Below are 19,227 nucleotides of genomic sequence, written 5' to 3' on the forward strand. Positions count from 1 at the left end.
TTATCATTAGTTCAGCATTTTTAAATTTATCGTTAAGCATTTTTAAATTATAAAAATATATTTAAATTATATTTTCCAATATACAAGTAATATATGTTAGTATGGAAAAGGTTCTGTGTTAAAAAGTCGGTATGTATGAGTATGTAATCGGCTCTATTTTTTCTTTAAATTTCTTAAAATTAAAAAAAAAAATTTCTTGATGCCATTTCTTCCTTACAGAAGTATCTCCAATCAAAGTAATATATATTCAGTGTATAGCATTTGGTAATACAGAAAAGTATAAAACATGAAAAACCTCATGCTTCATCTCACAACCCAGAGCTTGCCTCTCAATATTTTTGGCCATTACATTCAATGTATGTAGGGCAAAAACGAGTAGCTTAACTTGCACACAGTGGATATGCACTGTATCTCTGCTGAATGAATGCCTGACTGCTGAACGAGAACTTGGGAGAACAGCCCACGTGTCTTGCTGACAGAATTAATTACATAGATCTTAGGGTCATTTGTCCTCTCAAGTTTGCCTTATTCTTCTCACATAGCAGGAACTTGGCCAGGGTGCTGCGGACTTTCTACTCTTTGGCAAAGGAGCACTCTGAAGGATGGTCACTGTCGTTACTTCATTCCTCTCACAAATTCATTCAACAAATACTCATTAAGTGCCCACTGTGTGCCTGGAATACAGAAGGGCAATACATCAACATGGCTCCGGCCCTCTTGAAGTTTACAGTCTAAACACGACAAAACAGATAATAAACATAAACACAAAAATAAATGTATATATGTAAACTGTCATTAAATGTAGAAAAGGAAGAGAACAGGTGGCTGGGAAAATAAGCAGAGGCATGGTCTGATTCAGGAAGGGTCAGGGAAGTCTTTTCTGATGGAGTAACAAGTCAGAAGGTCAAGGAGGAACAAAAGGGCAGGTTCTGGGGTGGTCAAACTTGAAGTGTCTGTGGCCTAAGAATAATGACGGAAAAAATGTTGGGAGAAAAGACCGCTGCAGAGGTAAGCAGGTCCTGCAAGGCCTCGTAAATTACGGAATTTGAATTTTATTTTATGTATGCTTAGAAACCTATATATATATATATTTGTAATTTAAATTACATTTATTTTTTTAATTGGTAAAATTCAGGATTCAAAGCATAAAACGTTCTGGGCACCTGTGTGGTTCAGTTGGTTGGGACTCAGGATTTCCTCAGAGGTCACGGCCTCGGGGTCCTGAGATCCAGCCCCACAGCGGCTGGCGCTGGGGGCGGAGTCCGCTTAAGATTTTCTTTCTCTCTCTCTGCCCCTCCCCCTCTCTAACAACAACAACAAAAAACAAAAAAACACAAAGCACGAAAGATCCAAGATCTTTTAAAGAAAATTCCCGCTCCCACCAGTTTCCTAAGCACCCAGTTCCCCCACCTCCCCGACCAGCTGCCTGCACGCAGCCCTCCGGAAATACTCTAAGCACAAGCAAGCGTATCTAACAGTCTCTGTATGTATAAGATATTTTAAACAGGGGAGCGAGGCCATCAGATTTGTGTTTTAATACCACCCGAGCGCTGAGAAGGCACTGACTCTCAGCGTTTAGAGCTACGCATCCCAGCTCACGCATTTCACAAACCCTCCTCGCCCCGACTACCCCCCCAAACCACGCCATCCCCCCGCCCCCAACCCTGCCCCAGGGCTTTCTAAATTGCAGCTCTGCATGGCTCCCACGCTCGTTCTCACGCTGGTTCCTGGCAACCACCTAGCGCGCCCACAGCTCCCGGCACGGAACCCTGGAGTTCCGCACCCAGCCCACGTGTGCTCCAGTGTTTTCGAGCGAGACGGGAGGGGATCGAATGTACGCCAAGGCGGGAAGGGAGGCTCAGCTCTCGCTGCGACAGAGGCGGGTCAGAGAGTGGCTAAGACTGGGGCGGGGCCAGGGCTGAGGGCTGTACCAAGCTTGAGGGCGGAGCCGACGGCTCGGGTCGGCCGCCGTGCTCTCCAGAGCTCCCCGGCTGCTGCGATTCCGTCTGAGACCCGGGCCACCCAAGGGGCGGTGGGCGCTTGCTGACCCTGGGCTCTGTAAAGCCCCGAAGGTAAATCCGCCTAGGAGCCGGGCGGCTTGAACGAGAGGGGACCAACGACGGGGCTGGGCAGCTGGATGGCGGCGGAGGGGAGCGTCGCGCGGCAAGTTGTTTCTCCAGAAAGCTGAACTCGTCGCAAAGTTTCCTGTGCATCAGCTTGCACCCTGTGTACTGGTGGCGGGCTTTTTCCGTGCGGGTGGTCTTTGGGCGCTGCAGGGACACGGAGGTAATTGGATTATTCCGCCTGGGCACAGCCCAGATTTCTGTCCCGGACCACGCGTTGCGGTGGGCGCAGATTTTGCCCTAGAAGGGGTGGGTAGTCGACACGCAGTTGTGTCGCGCACAGCAGTCGGGTGACCGCCACACTCGGAGCGCGCGTCTGCAAGGCGTGCCTGTTTGTCCGGAGGCAAAGTTCCATGATTTCTTTCCTCTTTAGGCAAGACTAACTGGGTGCTGTTCCCTCCCGGGCTGACCTCCGAGTCTCCGCTATGGACAGCGAGAGTGAAGTGGATTTTTCTAGCAACAGCTTAACCCCTTTGTGGCGGAGGCGGTCAACTCCTCAGCCTCAGTTGCTGGGCCGGAGCAAGCCGAGGCCCCAGTCCTACCAGAGCCCCAGCGGGTTGCTGATCACGGATTTCCCAGTGGAAGACCGAGGGACGCTCCCCACTGTGCAGACTCCCACCCAGGTACCCACCGCTTCTGAGGGCAGGACCGTCCAGGGGAACCCCCTGCTTCTGTGTGCCCATAGGAGGGTGGTGACGATCTCCCCGGAATATAGAGCTGTCTCTCCTCGGCTCCGACGGCCCAAGTCTCCCCAGGCTCCCAAAGCGGTGTTAGGGGGCTCCCCGAAATCCCCAGCGAATGGCACTGTGATGTCCCCCCTACCGCAGCCTCTGCGCCCGCAGCGGACTCCCAACTCGCCCGCCTGCTGCAGCCGGGAGGTAGACCTGACCGGACTGACCACCAGCCCCCTGTCTTCACCCGCTGCAAATGGGCTTTTCCCCAAAATCGACACCCCAGGCTCTGGTTCGCGATCTGGCCAGACGACTAAGGACCCTGAGCCGGGACCCTCGAAACTCTCTCCTGCGCCCCAGAAAAGGTCTTTGGAGCACAAACTCCCCCTCCAAAGGCTGCCCTCACAGGAGAACGAGCTCCCAGAGAATCCTTCAGTGGTTTTGAGCACAAACAGCCCCGCCGCCCTCAAAGTGGGGAAGCAGCAAATCATTCCGAAGAGCCTGGCCTCGGAAATTAAAATAAGTAAATCCAACAGTCAGAATGTGGAGCCCCACAGGAGACTGCTCAAGGTGCGCAGCATGGTGGAGGGCCTCGGAGCGTCTCTGGGCCCGGCAGAGGATGAGGGCGAGGCGGAGAACGATGTGGACAGCCCAGGGTCTCTGCGGAGAGGCTTGCGATCCACGTCCTATCGCAGGGCGGTGGTCAGTGGCTTTGATTTTGACAGTCCTACCACTTCAAAGAAGAAGAACAGAATGTCCCAGCCCGTTCTGAAAGCGGTGATGGAAGACAAGGAGAAGTTTTCCAGTCTGGGAAGGATGAAGGTAAGAGTGGGCAGGAGTGTCACTCACGAAACCAGGCATTCACCGAGCCAAAATTGAAGGTGTTGGGGGTGGGGAGGAGGGGCACAGAGGAAACCAGAAATTACTCTCTTTTAATTCCCTTGTTGATCAGACCTGTGCACATCTATCTCTTGGCCATGCCGTTACTGGCCGTCACAAGCCAGGTTAATGCAACTTCGTGGGAGGAAGTAAAACTCTTATCACGGTTTTAACTTTTTCATCTCAGGCAAAATGTGGGGACCTAATGTGAAAAAGAAATGCAGCAAATTCGATATTGGCTGGGTCCTGAACACTTTTAATACAGGAAGCTGAACAGAGGGGTGTAGAGCAGGCGTGGTACTCTTGACTATATGGTCAAACTGCCTCGAGCTTGTCTGGAGGTCTCAGGGGTTGCTGATTCATCACTGCTGATACAGGAAACTCCTGATTTCTTTTGAGCATATTGATTATTTTAGTTACTGGAAGTAATTTAATTACATTAATTAATTATAGAATTTTTTTTTTGAGTGGTGATAATACACTAAATACCATTCAGGTAAAATGTGAATTTTAAAAATAATTGTCAGAATTACAGAAAATACAAATAGTTTGTCATCTTTGTTGTTGCTTGTTTCTGTCACCACTGTCTGTGGTTGTATTTTATTCCCATGTTGTGCCCATTTATTCTTGAACTTGAATGCATCTAACAAATGAGTAGCCCAGAACTTCAGGTTCAAGTGAATTGTGTGTATTGCTCCCTGATAAAGGCCTGGGAGTTGCATGTGTTAAAATATTGCCAAACGTGGGCGCCTGGGTGGCTCAGTTGGTTAAGCGACTGCCTTCAGCTCAGGTCATGATCCTGGAGTCCCGGGATCGAGTCCCGCATCGGGCTCCCTGCTCAGCAGGGAGTCTGCTTCTCCCACTGACCCTCCCCCCTCTCATGCTCTCTCTATCTCATTCTCTCTCAAATAAATGAATAAAATCTTTAAAAAAAAAAAATATTGCCAAACGTGACATAAAGAGGGGAAAACTAAAGAAGGATATTTTGGAGTGTACAAATGCTGCTTTCTCTGGGAACAAGACAGATCTCAGCAGAAATTCATTTCGGCAGCCACAACTTTTCTTGATTAATCAGAGAACTGGAACCAGTTTATATAAATGTCAATATGTAATATACAAGGAAGGTTATTTTATTTTTGATCTCATGGCCTTAAAGAAATTACCTAACATTTTAGGTACCCCCCCCAACTCTACAAGTATAGCAAAGTTCAATTTAACAGTGATGGTGAATAATGAGTAGTGAAATGAGCTGAACTACTGGTCATTTGAGGATTCTCAAGCTGTTTTGCTGGGGTGTGTGGGACATTGTACATTTTATTTCACCATTTTAGTGGATTGTGGTAGTCAGATGAGTGAACTACTCAGGGGATCGATCATCTGCTGTATGCTTTTGGAAATGTAATGAGTGTAACAACAAGAAGTAGTACTTTTTCTTAAAATAGCTGTATTTTGTATTTGGCTCATTCATACATAGTTTGCTTTGCTTTTTCCTTTTTTGCTTTTCTTGTTTCTTAGAAAAAAATGCTGAAAGGACAAGGAACATTTGATGGGGAAGGTAAGCATTTGATTTTCCAGACTTTTATTGCTGTTTCAATGTGGAATATCAATTATAAGTTGAAATCCAACTGCAGTAACAAAAACACTTAAGATGAGAAAAATGTCCAACTTCTTCCCAAATTATACAGTACAGTACAAAGCTCTGCACTAAGCTAAATTTTCATCCAGTAATACCAGCAGTGAATGGAATTAATGGCATTCTTTGTAAGCTGATAACTTTGTCAGCCAATGTCCTGGATTTTTAATTCTTATCTACTCTGGCTCTAGACTCACCTCCCTCAAAAAATGGAGAAAGAGTAAGAGCTAGTCTGGCTTTTTAGTTAAAAATCCTGAGTTTGGCATTTAGATCTGCAGTCATATTTCCTTTGACTTAATATTCTTTCCCCCACTTTTCCACATTTTAGTGTCACTTCTGATTTCCTGTTTGCTTATCAAGTTTCAATTTTGGGGAAATCTAACGCTCCTGGCTGCTAGAAACATATTCCTAAGAATCTGTAACCCGTATAGAAAAGCTGCTTCAGCCAGGTGTTCAAAACCTAATCAGATTAGTGGACGTTGGTAAACAGATGGGTCAAGTGTCAACCAACAGAGCGAGTGAGCAGCCCCACCTGCAGCCCTTGCAGGTCTGGGGAGCATGGTGGAGGTAGTTACTTGCTGTCATACTTTGAACTGTTAAGATTTTCTGACCTTTAAATAGTCATGAAGAAGGGTATGCCTCTCTATAAGTAAATATAATGTAAAATCACCCAGAGTTATAAAATACATAATCTTAGGGGATTATAAACTATTTCCCTATATACTTCTTATAAAAATCAGTTCCCTTGGAGTATTTCAACATGACCAGTTTAAAAAAACGTTTTCATTGCACCAATCTTAGGAAACTGCTCTGTATGGAGAAGAAACCCAGATATAGTATTTTAGCTGGTTTGGATAAATTCATGTCCCTGGTTTTATAATTGAGGAAACTGGGAGCTCGGAGAGGTTTAGTGCCTTGCCCACTGCATTGTCACACAGCAGTAGTACAGATAACTGGTTCTTAGTCCAGTTTGCTTCCTTTGTATCACTTTATGACCATGAAGTGAACAGAGCGTCTACCTGATATGTATTTAGAGATGTTTTGTATCTTCTCAGATATGACATTGATTCCGGGATCTCTGTCTCAAAGGGTTAGAAATTGTTGAGCTTTTTTTTTCAAGTCGGAGGACACAACTTTTTTATAGTTCTATGTTGTTTCCTTTTATATGGAGCTGTTTCTTTGCACTCTCTTGTGTCTTCTCAAATATGATGACCTAGAAATTGTTCTCACATATATGTACATGAGAAGTACAGAATTCTTACAGTTAATGACTAACAAGAATAGTAACTCAGGATGAGATGCGGTAGAGTGGTGAGAACCTCTCATGGTGGAGTCAGGGACCTTGTTCTTCTCCTACTGCTTCTGTTCATCAGTTGAGTGACACTGAGCAAGCCTTAGTTTCATCATGTATGAAAGGAGGCTAATAATACTATTATTACCTGGGTTTGTTGTGAGAATGAATGAGGAATCTTATCAACAGTGTATGCATATGTCAGACAATCAGAGAACAGTAAAATCTTGCACTGAGTCTGGGATTATTTTAGTCATGGTGCCTACAGAACATGCAGCAGTTGATGAGAGAGGAGGCAGACGTTTGCCCCCTTCGGTAGGTGGGAAAGGCATGGCAAGCTCAGTGTGTCCCAAACCAAATGCCAAGTCTTTCCCTCTGAAGCTGAATCTCTTCGGGTGTTGCTATCTCGTCCTGTGCCGTTGTTGGGACCTGCCGACCCAGGAAACATCCTTACCGCCTCCCTTTCTCTGACCCCCATCTCCAGTCCGTCCCCAGGAGCCCAAGTGTCCATTCTCCCATAGCATCCTACTGAGTCCCCTAGGCACTCAGTGATTTGCTACAACAATAGAATCAAATCTTTCCTTTCCGTGGATTCCCACTACAATCAGGATAAAATACAGTCTTCGCAGTGTGAAAGAAATTCAGTCGTTTTGTACTTGGGATAAAAATCTAGTTCTTTAACGTTGCCTGCAAACCTCTGCTTGATTGGGACTGTCTGGCTCATCTCCCTAAACTCACCTTGCACCTTTGTCCACTAGACACCCGTGCTCTACAGGTGGACTTTTCCTTTCTTCTTCTAAGGTATTACGTTTCTTCTTGCCTTGGGGCTTTTGTATATGCTTTCTCCTTTATCTCTGTAGCTTCTCAGCTTTCAGATCTTAGATTTTTCTTAGTAACGCCCATCTGACCTCCAGACTGGGTCACGCCTGCTGAGAGTCTGTTCTCAGAACACCTGTATATAAATTGTTCAGCTTATAGGTATGTTTATGTACAAGATTATTGTGTCCTCAACCCACTAATGACTTGCCTTCTCACTTGGAGTGAAAACCAGAGTACTTTCAATGGCACTGAGTCAAGGGCCTACATAATCTGCCTCCTATTCATCCCCAACCCCCCTCTCTTAAGCTTTCTCCCTTTCCTCACCCCATTTCAGGCATACAGGCCTTCTTGCTCCTCTTTGTACATGTAGATGTACAAAACAGACTCCTGTCCCAGGACCTTTGTACTTGCTCTTCCCTCTGATGGTATGTTCTTTCCCCAGCTGTAAGGTGGCTTACTTTCTCACCGCTTTTAGGTCTTTGCTTAAATGTCGTCTTGGTGAGGCCTCCCCAAACCACCCTATTTAAAAATATACATACCCTCCTTGTAACGCTCCCCTGTTTTATTTTTCTCCATGACACTTACCAGCATCTGACATACCCTAAAAGTTACTTGTTTATTTATTGCCATTCTCTGCTCACTCTGATGTCCATTCTATGAAGATTCAGATTTTTATCCTTTTTGTTCATCATTATATCCCTAGTGCCTAGCAGTTGTTGGCATCTCGTAGGCATTTTCCAAATATCAGTTGAATGAATAAATGAATGAGTGACTTGGACTATTTTCTCTTCCTATTTTTAGCTCGTGAGGACACAGGAAGTATCTTTTATTTTCCGCTCACTCCCAGCCCTTGGCATATTGTAAATATACAATAAATGTTTGTTAAATAGGTAAATGAATGGTGATGGTCTTTGAAGGAAAAGAAGGATATGAATTCGGTTTAAACTTCCCCCCCCAAAAAAACAAAACCAGTGATTGAACAGGCATGGCTATCCTGCATGAGTGGTGGACAGAGATGTGGAAACTGCTTCAGTGGGTATTTCATGCATGGATCCCTCGCCTTCCCCTGCATGAATTTGGGACAGAGCTGTGTGAGTGAGAAAATCACTTTTTGGTAATTATTCTTCAGTGACAAAATCCATTTGCTTCTTTGTTGTTTATTAAACTGGAGACCAAACATTGTATAAATCTGGATGTTTGTTTGGAACAAGTAGCATAATGATGGGGGCAATTAGTGACATATAGGGTTTGTATTTCTTGCAGAAAATGCTGTCCTGTATCAGAACTACAAAGAAAAGGCTCTTGATATTGACTCTGATGAAGAGTCGGAGCCCAAAGAACAGAAGTCAGATGAAAAAATTGTGATTCACCACAAGCCACTGAGGTCCACATGGAGCCAGCTCTCTGCGGTAAGTGTTTACCTTTTTCTTTCCGATCTGTGGGCATGAAAAAACCAAGTTGTGGAAGTTAGGTTTAGATATGGTTTTAATTTTTTCTGCCAATGATCCTGTAACCTGAAAGAGAAAGACTCTTCTTTTTAGATTGTGAAATGTGTTTTGAAACTCTTCAGACACCAGTGAGAATGTTGATTTTGATACTTCTGATCAGGAAAATAAGGTTTCGATAAAATAAGGTACCTTGACACTGATACAGTATACTCTGGAAGCTTTTCCTGCTCGGTATCTTTTCTTATTTTTTAGATAGTGTATATGCAGAGGTAACTTAATCTATCCTGAACTTTATCATGATTATGGCTATATATACAAATGTGTGTGTGTGTCTGTGCATAATAGGGAGTTTATGACAGTTCTTCCTTGGAAATTTCATTTGATATAGACACATTTGTATGTTCTTGCAGTTGATTAATGAGTGGCATTCTGTTCCATTTCCTTCTGTGCATCTTTTGTGTGAGCGTGTCTGACACTTACGTTGTATTGATGAGTAATTTCTCCTCTCTGCATCAAACATCTTTTGTTTATAGCTGTAATTTCTCTTCCTCCTGGCTTAACAAATGTCACAGTGTGCTGCTTAGTTTACTTGATATGAGTTTGGGGACAGCATCTGTGGGCATCCGATGCATTACCAAGTAGAAAGGAATTCCCATGGATGGCTTGGGTGGTGGGAGCATTGCATCAAAAACAAGCCAGTGCACCTCTGTGAGTCCCTTAGGCAACATGGGAGCAGAAGCGATTCCCTCTTAAGCTGAAATGGGCATTGTTCAGAGTCTAGAATCTCATGTATTCAGGGGACACACCGGCATAAGAAAAGGAGTTGTGTATGTTGGAGCTCATAAACAGGCCATGGGAATGGATGTATGGTGATGATGGGAATGACTTCTGGTCAGGTTCTTCCTCCCTTCTTCTACCCTGTGTTGGAATTCAGAATTCTAGAAACCAAGCCCTTTCTCCCTGTATCCCTCCCAGCCCTTAATTGTATTCTAAGGAGGATTTATTCATTTCCAGTGCCTCCAAGGTGTGGCATCCTTAGTATATGCCACAGGCTGAAATGCCTACAGGGGCAGGGCAAGCAGCGTTAAGGGGATGCTGGTGAGTGTGGAGGTGGAGGCCTGGTGGGGATTATGGTGAACAGGCCTGATATAACCTCAGCAGCCGCCACTTAGCTCACACCAGCCCAGTGTTGCCAGATCTTCTGACATTTAGAAAAGAGAATGGAGCAGTCCAGATTTTTATGAATATTATCCCAATTCAAGTGTTAGAAAATGATGTGTGAGGCCAACAAAGTATTTATGGGCCAGTCTTGTCTCCTGTGCTTACAGTTTGGAACTTCTGGGATATTTCTATGATTTTTACATGTGGTCAGGTGGTAATACCTATCCAAAGAAGTGACATATTGGTAGCCGCCTACCCTAATCTAATGATCTCATGATAGTATATCCCCAAGCACATATGTGGAAAAACTGGTGACAAGGCCCATGGAGGCCATGTTGGCACTAAATGGCTGTCATTCCGTTGTTGGTGTGGACCATTTGGTAGTGGATCCTTGAAAAGAAAGCTGTGGATTTTTTGAGTTCTTCCTCCGTGGCAACAGCTGCATTTGTTAGCCCCGGCCTGAATCTTGCTGCTATTCTCTGCACGCTAAACAGCAACGTGTACTACCGTGTCCCTTACACTCTGATCTTACCTAGCTTGAGAGCTGAAAAGCAAGCTGCCATACTTAGGCCTCCTAAAGTTTGGCGTTCAGCTAGATTAACAAATGCACGTCAAGATAATACTACACATCCTTCAGTACAACTGCAAATATGGGCATGCATTTCATTTGGCAAAGGATACATGTACCCATGTGCCTTTTGTTAACAAGATTGCTATCAAAAGACTGGTGATAAAATGTAAAACTATGAAGTGGGTTCTAACTTCAGTGTGTGTTATCTTGGGTTTTAGTGCTCCCAGGAGGCTTATATGTATGTAATGTGTTGCTTGGCAATTACATTTAATCAAAGCAGCATTGGACTTTGCTACCTCCCATTCTTAGACACCAGCCTGCATTTTCTTTTTTGCATTTTGTGTCTCCTTTTCACATTTAAGACAGTTTACTTTAGTTTTTTTTTAATACTTTTTTTTTAATTTTTAAAGATTTTATTTATTTATTTGATAGAGAGATAGAGAGAGAGCACAAGTAGGCAGAGAGAGAGGGAGAAGCAGACTCTCCACTGAGCAGGGAGCCTGACGCGGGGCTCCATCCCAGGACCCTGGGATCATGACCTGAGCCGAAGGCAGCCGCTTAACTGACTGAGCCACCCAGGCGCCCCCCCCCCTTTTTTTTTTATAAAGTACTGCAAATATGCCGAAAAACTCAAAAATAAGTATGTGTAAGAGATTTCTGGGTACCTGCCACCCACGTTGAACAAATGTTAACATTTTAACATCTTTACTGCCGATCTCTCTTTTTAGGCAGATCCAGTGAACAACCCTCCTCTCTAGTATTTCTCTCCTTTCTGCTTTCCCAAAATAATCACTGTCCTGAAGTTCTCTTCTGGACTTCCCACGTGGGTTTTCTATCCACTAAAACGATGCAAGCAGCTCTGGCTTTTAAGAAAGTAGATATTTCAACGCAAAAAGTGGTCATTTCTTTTTTAGAAGCCTAGCAGTTGTTAGGTCCAAGTTTCAGTTAGGACGCTAAAGAGAGGAAACTTTGTGAACTTTGAACAATGTCAGGATGTCTCCATAGGGATCAGCACCTCCATTTCTCTGTCTGACCTCATGCCCCAATCCTTCCTTGTCGAGGGGCTGCAGCGGTTAGTGCGGGTCTCAGAAACATGTGCTCTTTCCATGCTTGCCTTTAGTGTGCCAAATTAATAGGGTAGCCCCCATCTAATCGTGCATATATCACTTTAACAGAAAACTCTTCTTTGGGTATGGCCTTCATCCCAGAAAGAGAGTAGGACAGGGGGTTTTCTGAGTGTGAGGGTTTGTGTGAGCACACATGCGCATTAGCTCTTGTTTTATTTTCTTAAAATCTCCTTGTTGCAAACACCTGCCTGCCTCCTGTGATGATGAAACTTTTCTTATCAGTTGACTGTAGGAAACATTCAGTATGCAAAAGGCTCTTGAGTAGTGCGGCTGTTTGCAGTAATGTATGGGGGTTGCATGGGTCTTTAAGGCTTCAGTCTGACATAGAATGTGTTAGCGTGCTTGTTTATATGTCTCCTTTGGTTCCATTGGACAATCACATGGGTGACAATTGTCCCCACTTACACTGTCGGGGACAGGTTTAACTGTAGTGTTGTGGTTATCTAACAATTAAGGGAGAATTAGAACTGTGTGAGAGACATTTAATTGGGCCTCAATAGAAGGGAGAATCTAGCTGCCACAGACTTCTCTAGTCAGATTGAAGTAAGTGAATGGGGGATGTACTTAGCACTGGTGACTCTGCCAACAGGTTCTCCATGCAGCGGTGGCTGTTCTCCCGTAGTCAGAAACACAACCTGGGCTCCTTAGTGTATCATAAGATAGTGTTTACTCTTCATTCCCTTGAACTTCAAAGGAGGTAGATCTCTTTGAGTCGATACAAAGTAGGTAGGTAGGTAGGTGTAGGATGTCTTCATTCCAGGGAATATAACTTTGTGCTGCTTTTCAGGCCTGGGAGAACCCTAATATACGAGAAATAATTTAAAATCATTATGGTTCCCGGATTTGAGGCTTTGAGCTTGGAAAGTCATTTTTGACTTCTAGAGATCTGTGCCCAGAGACCAAGAACCTGCCACGCACAGGTCAGTTGCCCAGTGACTCACCTAAAATGGCAGCGTGAGGATGAAGCCAACAGTTCTTGGACCTCTGGGACGAGCTTGTGGATTTGAAGAAAAATATCGATACTATTAGTCGGGGATAGAACATCCAAGTCCTTGTTACAGTGACTGCCAGGTGTGTGGCCAGTTGAGTGCGGGATGCAAAGGGAGCTTCAGGATTTCCTAAAGTTCATCCTTTAGTGGGATTCTGGAAGCATTTGCAGTATTACAGAAAATAAAAGATAAATCTTGACTGGAGTCGTTTTGTTTTTCCTCATAACCACGCCTGCCTGTCCTGTGTTGACGCACTGAGCATGTACTGAAAAATGATGGTTGTGAAACCAGTGTTTGTTTTGTCAAGATCAGTGACAGCACCGAAGCCATACTCACCAGCCATGGCCTGACCCCATTTATTTGCCATGGGGTGTGTTTGTGTAATTTCCACCACCTTCACATGCCAGGTACCTTTGAAAAGGGTGTTTAGGCTCCAGAGGCAAAAACAAGCATGCCTGCAAACTTCCCACTGGAATTGAGCACCTAATATAGTCATCCTCTGCTCTGCTGTGCTCTTCCTTTGCACGCGCTGACAGGGGGCTTTATCAGTCATCTTAAATCATTTTGAGTATCTCTTCGGTTTGTTCAAAAAGTTTAAACTCTCTAGTTAGGAATGGGTTTTTCTATTTCCATCAGAGCATTCCTTCAGCTGTGCAAAGTGGGGCTAAGGGTTTAACGGGAGATCCGATGTTAGGACCTCAGTCTCTGAGTCCTGGCTCCGCTCTTCAAGCTCACACCGTTTGCCTCTGGACGACTTTCTGGAACTGCCAGATGAGAAAGGGCGATTTGAAAAATGGTGATTTTATAGAAATGTAATTTCATCCAGTTGACTCTATAACAGACACTTTGGGGACTTAGCAGTTGGATCTGATGGGACTTATTCTTTTAGAATTTACACCGTGTTTATTGTGAAAGATCTTCTGTTTTCTACTAAAAACTAGAGCTCAACAGATGTAATAAACCTGAATATTATCCTGTTTGCAGAAAAATGTCTAATGCATTTAGAGGTCATAGAAAAATGCGTTATCTTTCCTTAAATTTTCACACGTGTCTGAATTAATTTTCAGTTGTTTAGTGACTTGCTCCTTAAAATAATCTCTTCAGTCATATAATTTTCCATTCATGTTTTGCAACATTGCAGTCTCATAAATTATTTTTTACCTTAGTTGGTGATTAATGCCTTTTACCATATCTATCTTTTTTTTTTTATTTAAAGATTTTATTTATTTATTTGAGACAGAGAGAATGAGAGAGACAGAGAGCACATGAGAGGGGGGAGGGTCAGAGGGAGAAGCAGGCTCCCCGCCGAGCAGGGAGCCCGATGCGGGACTCGATCCCAGGACTCCAGGATCATGACCTGAGCCGAAGGCAGTCGCTCAACCAACTGAGCCACCCAGGCGCCCCCCATATCTATCTTTTGTGTTTAAAAAATAGAAAAAAAATGCTCATTTTTCATGCCTGGTTTGCTTTTAGCACTCACAGTGGAAACAATCAGTGTTTTGGATATATACTTGTCTACACTTTTAAATTGGACAGTAGGTCTCCTGGAATGTTTGTATCTTTATAAACAGAAATAGAGATCCATGTGCCTACACCTGAGACGCACCAGAGATTCTATTCTAGCCAAGAGGGCTGGAACTGGGAGCCTGCTGAACTGAGCCAGAGACTGGCCTCTGTATGTTCCTGTCATTTCAGTACAATTAGATTATGGTGTTCTTTTAACATTTTTGAAAATTAATTTTGATTTATATAAGCAACACCTAATACGTTCTCCATGTAAAAAAAAAATGAGCATTTCAGGTAAGACTAAAATCTCTTTTGTCATATCTGCAATCCCAATCTCTTTCCTCTTCTTTATAGAAATGCTGTTCGCAGTTTGGTAACGTTCTTCTAAAAATCCACGTATATACATTTAAGGGAAATATAAAGATTACATGTGTTTATCTAAATATATACTCTGCAGGTTTTACAGTTTGCTTTTTTTCTGAACCATGTGTCTTATAAATCATTTCATGTCTATACATGATGATCTTCAGTGCTCTTTCTAGCTTCTGCATTATTCTGTAGGATGGATATCTGTTTTGCCTCTTTCCCTTTGAAAGGTTATGCATGCTTTGAGAATATAATAAAAACTTTGAGGCATAGATCTTTAGAAAAATGCACACATGAGTATATATGTAAATATTTGTTTATAATTTTTAGTTTTTTTTTAATTTCAGTTTGAGGATATTTTTTTTTTTCTTGACTTTATCTCCAAATACTGGGAATACCTTACTGGAGCTCTCTATGTATTTTTTTTTAAAGATTTTATTTACTTATTAGGGAGAAAGAGAGGGCGGGGGGAGGAGCAGAGGGAGAAGGACAAGCAGACTCCTCGCTGAGCGCAGAGCCTGACGCAGGGCTATATCCCATGATCCTGAGATCCTGACCTGAGCTGAAATCAAGAGCCGGATGCTTAACCGACTGAGCCACCCAGGTGCCCTTGGAGCTATCTAGGTATTAAGTATAGTTTCCATGTTGTTCATATCACCTTTAGAAGTTTTCCTTTTTCTGAATTATAGCAGACTTGGAACTTGAGCTATATAACCCTTTCTGAAGAATATATATACATATATATATTCTTATATTCTTAATATATATACATATATCTACATCTACATATATATGTATATATATATTTCTTATATATACATATATAAGAAAAAACTGTCCCAGCTGGAGCTGAGTAATGAAAGGGCAATTGAATAGTAGATATGCCAATGTTTATGTTCTTAATTCTCCCGAGAGAACAATAGGGTATGAAATGTGGGTATGTGTGCACCATACCCCTAGGGAGGCAGAGCACAAGAGACAGGTGCTCCAAGAAAGTGGGAGGAGATGAGCACAGGGATATTAAATTTTGATTGGCATAACTACAAAAAGATATTTCAATCAGAAACCTAGACTTGGGACCCAATACAAAGAGGGTCTTATTATTTCATTGAGCAGAAAACCAACAAGAGAGATTGATGAATGATTCCTTCATTCATCTAGTCTTTATAGCAGCCTGCTCTGTGCTAGACACTCGGAGATAGAGCCAAACAGACTCCACCTTGCTTTCATTTCCTTACAGACACCCTTCATCGGGAGACAAATATCAAATAATTCCACAGATAGATGACAGAATTACAACTGTATGAATGCCATGAAGGACATGTTCGTGCTGCTCTGAGATCCTACGGGGGAGGGCACCTGTCTGGGCAAGGTGCTGTCAACTGATAGATGGTGGCAAAGGAAGAGACAAGAGCCGCCGTCAATGGCGTGTCAAGACAGGTGTCTGGGCAACATTGGTGGTGGGAGACAGGGACAGAATTGAGGAGTCCCAGGCGGAGAAACTGTCCTGTATGTAGACCCTCTGGGGTAATGGTGGGTAAGAAGAGTTAAAATAAAATTGGTTCAGCTGAAGCTTCTTGCTCTGTTTGGTGGGCACTTCCTCACTCCTCCCATTCTAAATGCTGGAGGCTCCCTAGGCTCCGACTCTGGGCCTCTTATCTGTACTCATTTGGTGGTCTCATCGAATCTTGTGGATTTAAATGCATCATATACTCTGATGACTTCCAAGTTTCTATCTCTAGACTAGACCTTTCCCTGAGTTTTCAGACAAAGATATCCAGATTCTTTTCTGATATAATTGGCATCTCAAAGCTAACCTGTCCAGAAGTTTACTTCTGCTAATTCTCTTCTCTCCCACCCAGACCTGCTTTTCCCGCAATATATATATTTTTTTCTAAGCAAATAACAACTCCATCTTTCTAGTTGCCAAGGTCAAAAACCTTGGAGTCATTCCTCACTCTTCTCTTTCTCCCATAACCTATTCCAGTTTGGTGTAAAGCCTGTTTGTTTCCTTTACCTCCAGAAGTGGATTATCCCCACTGCTTCCCAGCCCAACTCCTGTATCTCCTGGGTTCCCTTTACATCTCCTCTCTATGTAGCAGCATATAATTATATTGTTTATCTGTGATGCTGTTAAAACATGCTGAGGTACTCTTTGTTCTGGTCCTTCTGGTGTTCTTACCTCCACTTAGACTAAAGGCCAGGCCTTACAGTGGCCAGTGAGGCTGTGTGATCTGGCCTGATTCCCTTTCTGGACTCATCTCCTGCTTCCTCCTCCATCTTCCTCATTGCTCAGTCACACTGATGTTCCCAGAATACAAGGTGTACTCTGCCCCAGGGCCTTTGCATTTGTGGTCTGCCCAGGTTATAGTAGCTCTTCCTCCAGAGAGCCACATGGTTTTCTCCCTCACCTTCTCCCTAGCACCCCTTTAACATTTTTTTAAAAGATTTTATTTATTTATTTGACAGAGAGAGAGACACAGCGAGAGAGGGAACACAAGCAGAGGGAGTGGGAGAGGGAGAAGCAGGCTTCCCGCTGAGCAGGGAGCCCTATGTAGGGCTCGATCCCAGGACCCTGGGATCATGACCTGAGCCGAAGGCAGATGTTTAATGACTGAGCCACCCAGGTGCCCCGCCTTTAACATTTCTTATCCTCTTCATGGCATTTACCTCTCTCCCATACTGTGTGATTTACTTTTTTGGTTAATTGTCCATCTACTCTGCTGAAATAAAAGCTGCATAAAGGCAGAGGTTTTTGTCCATTTTGTTTCCTACTGTTTCCCTAGCACATGAAATAGTGCTTGGCTTATAGTAGACTTGCAGGAACTATTGGATGAGTTTATTAATGAATGTATAAATAAATGAATACATGCAGAAATCTAATCCCATAAGTGACAATAGTAGGAAGTTACTCAGCAGTGAAAACAGCGAGGAAGTTTCCTATTTAGGGACCATTTGGAGGCTGTTTTAAATTTTTATTAAAAAAAATTTTTTTTGATCATTGGTTGGCTACCTCCTGGATTTAATACACATCTTTGATACATTGGGGAACTTGGCATTGTGATAGTTTAAAACTATGTTAGCCTGTGGTAGGTATTGGCTACTATGAAATCAAATTCAATGGCAACCTAATTTTTCACTTGGTATTTCTTTTGGGGAGGTAAATGGGACAGCATTCGAGAATGATAGCATTCTGTAGGAATACAGAGCAATTAGGTAAAAGGAGGGAAGGCTCAGTTACTTTGAGGAGTTCTGAATGATAATACTGAGCTTTGGATTGTGGAAATCATCTATCAGATTCTTGTATTTACCCTCTCGATCTTAAGATGTGCCCTTGTGGCATCTCCTACTTTAGTCCAATGATGGGACTGTTCCTCAAGGCCACATCCACAGACTGATTTGTCTCCATGATGATTTGAGAAGTCGTCACTGTAAAAATTATTATTGAATCTTTAAATGCTGGACTTGTGTTTAAAAATTTGTTTCTCAAATTTTGTTGATTTATCCAGAGTACTGATAGCCTCAATTTTCTCCTTTAGTCTGTGCTCTAATGTCATAAGATTATTACAGTATTCATTATCTGAATATCTATTATTTGAAGAGGTAAAGACTATAGAGCCAACGGATAGTTCTTGTAGAAGAAGTAGTGTTGCCAGTGAAAGGAAATTGCAGATTATTTTCCCTTTTGGTGTGATGGGTTTGCCACCCATCCAACTGAAATAACACAGAAATGGAGTGGTTCCCATTTTGAAGTGGCAGGAAACTGCTTCGGGTAGTGATATGCAAAGGAGTGGGATTGTTGTTCGCTCCACTGAGCAACAGGGAGCCGCATGTATCCTCATGGGTTCAAGGTCTCAGTAGGAGCAGACAGTGCAGTGGCTGACTTGCAGGATAGCTGTAGCTCAGGGACCTGCCATTGGATCATTATGATATTAATTTGTTGACATGCAGTTAAAGTATTGACCAAATATTTGCAGAGGACTTACTGTGCACAGGGGTTGTACTAGGTGAGTTCACCACAATTTACGTAGTCCTCAGGACAATAGCACGACAGCAGTACTATTTTTCTACCTTGTATCAAGGCAGCTGAGACGATGAGATGTTACATATGACTACTCTCCAACTATTTCTGTTAGGGTTTTGAGATTACCTAGAACGGAGCCTTGGGCTCTGGAAAAGCAGGAACGATATTTCTCTCTGGTACTTGACTGAAAATGTGTCTCAGCAACTATCTGCCTGGTGGCTCTTTTTTTTTTTTAAAGATTTTATTTATTTATTTGAGAGAGAGAATGAGATAGAGAGAGCATGAGAGGGGGGAAGGTCAGAGGGAGAAGCGACTCCCTGCCGAGCAGGGAGCCCGATGCGGGACTCAATCCTGGGACTCCAGGATCATGACCTGAGCCGAAGGCAGTCGCTTAACCAACTGAGCCACCCAGGAGCCCTGGTGGCTCTTTTCTTGTCATGAACTTATTTTCCCTCTCTGCTGTGTCTGTCTTTTCTCTGGAGAGCTCCTGCACACTCCGTTTCTGAGTTGTAACTTAGACTTATGGGACAGTTACCTAGCATGGTCCTACCCCACCTCCTGTTTTCCTGTCAGCTTCCATATATAACTACCCAGTTCAGTTTCTTTTTTTTTTTTTTTT

At 43.3% G+C, this 19,227-nt stretch overlaps 1 protein-coding gene across 5 annotated transcripts in view; it reads left to right on the forward strand.

Annotated features, from left to right (window-relative positions):
• Positions 1–1,934: 1,934 nt before the first annotated feature.
• ARHGEF26 (Rho guanine nucleotide exchange factor 26) overlaps positions 1,935–19,227 on the forward strand; it is a 121,728-nt gene continuing 104,435 nt past the window's right edge. Inside the window, exons 1-4 of one of the 5 annotated variants that reach the window (XM_081828123.1) lie at positions 1,935–2,072; positions 2,497–3,616; positions 5,189–5,228; positions 8,680–8,825. In XM_081828123.1, the coding sequence (XP_081684249.1) occupies positions 2,549–3,616; positions 5,189–5,228; positions 8,680–8,825 (1,254 nt within the window). In that variant the 5' untranslated portion in view covers positions 1,935–2,072; positions 2,497–2,548. Of the gene's footprint in view, positions 3,617–5,188; positions 5,229–8,679; positions 8,826–19,227 lie in introns of all 5 variants that reach the window. The other 4 variants (XM_081828141.1, XM_081828118.1, XM_081828116.1 and 1 more) reach the window with 4 other exon arrangements.

This window comes from Leptonychotes weddellii, chromosome 1 (assembly GCF_054177405.1).
Source record: "Leptonychotes weddellii isolate Sample4059 chromosome 1, ASM5417740v2, whole genome shotgun sequence".
NCBI lineage: Eukaryota > Metazoa > Chordata > Mammalia > Carnivora > Phocidae > Leptonychotes > Leptonychotes weddellii.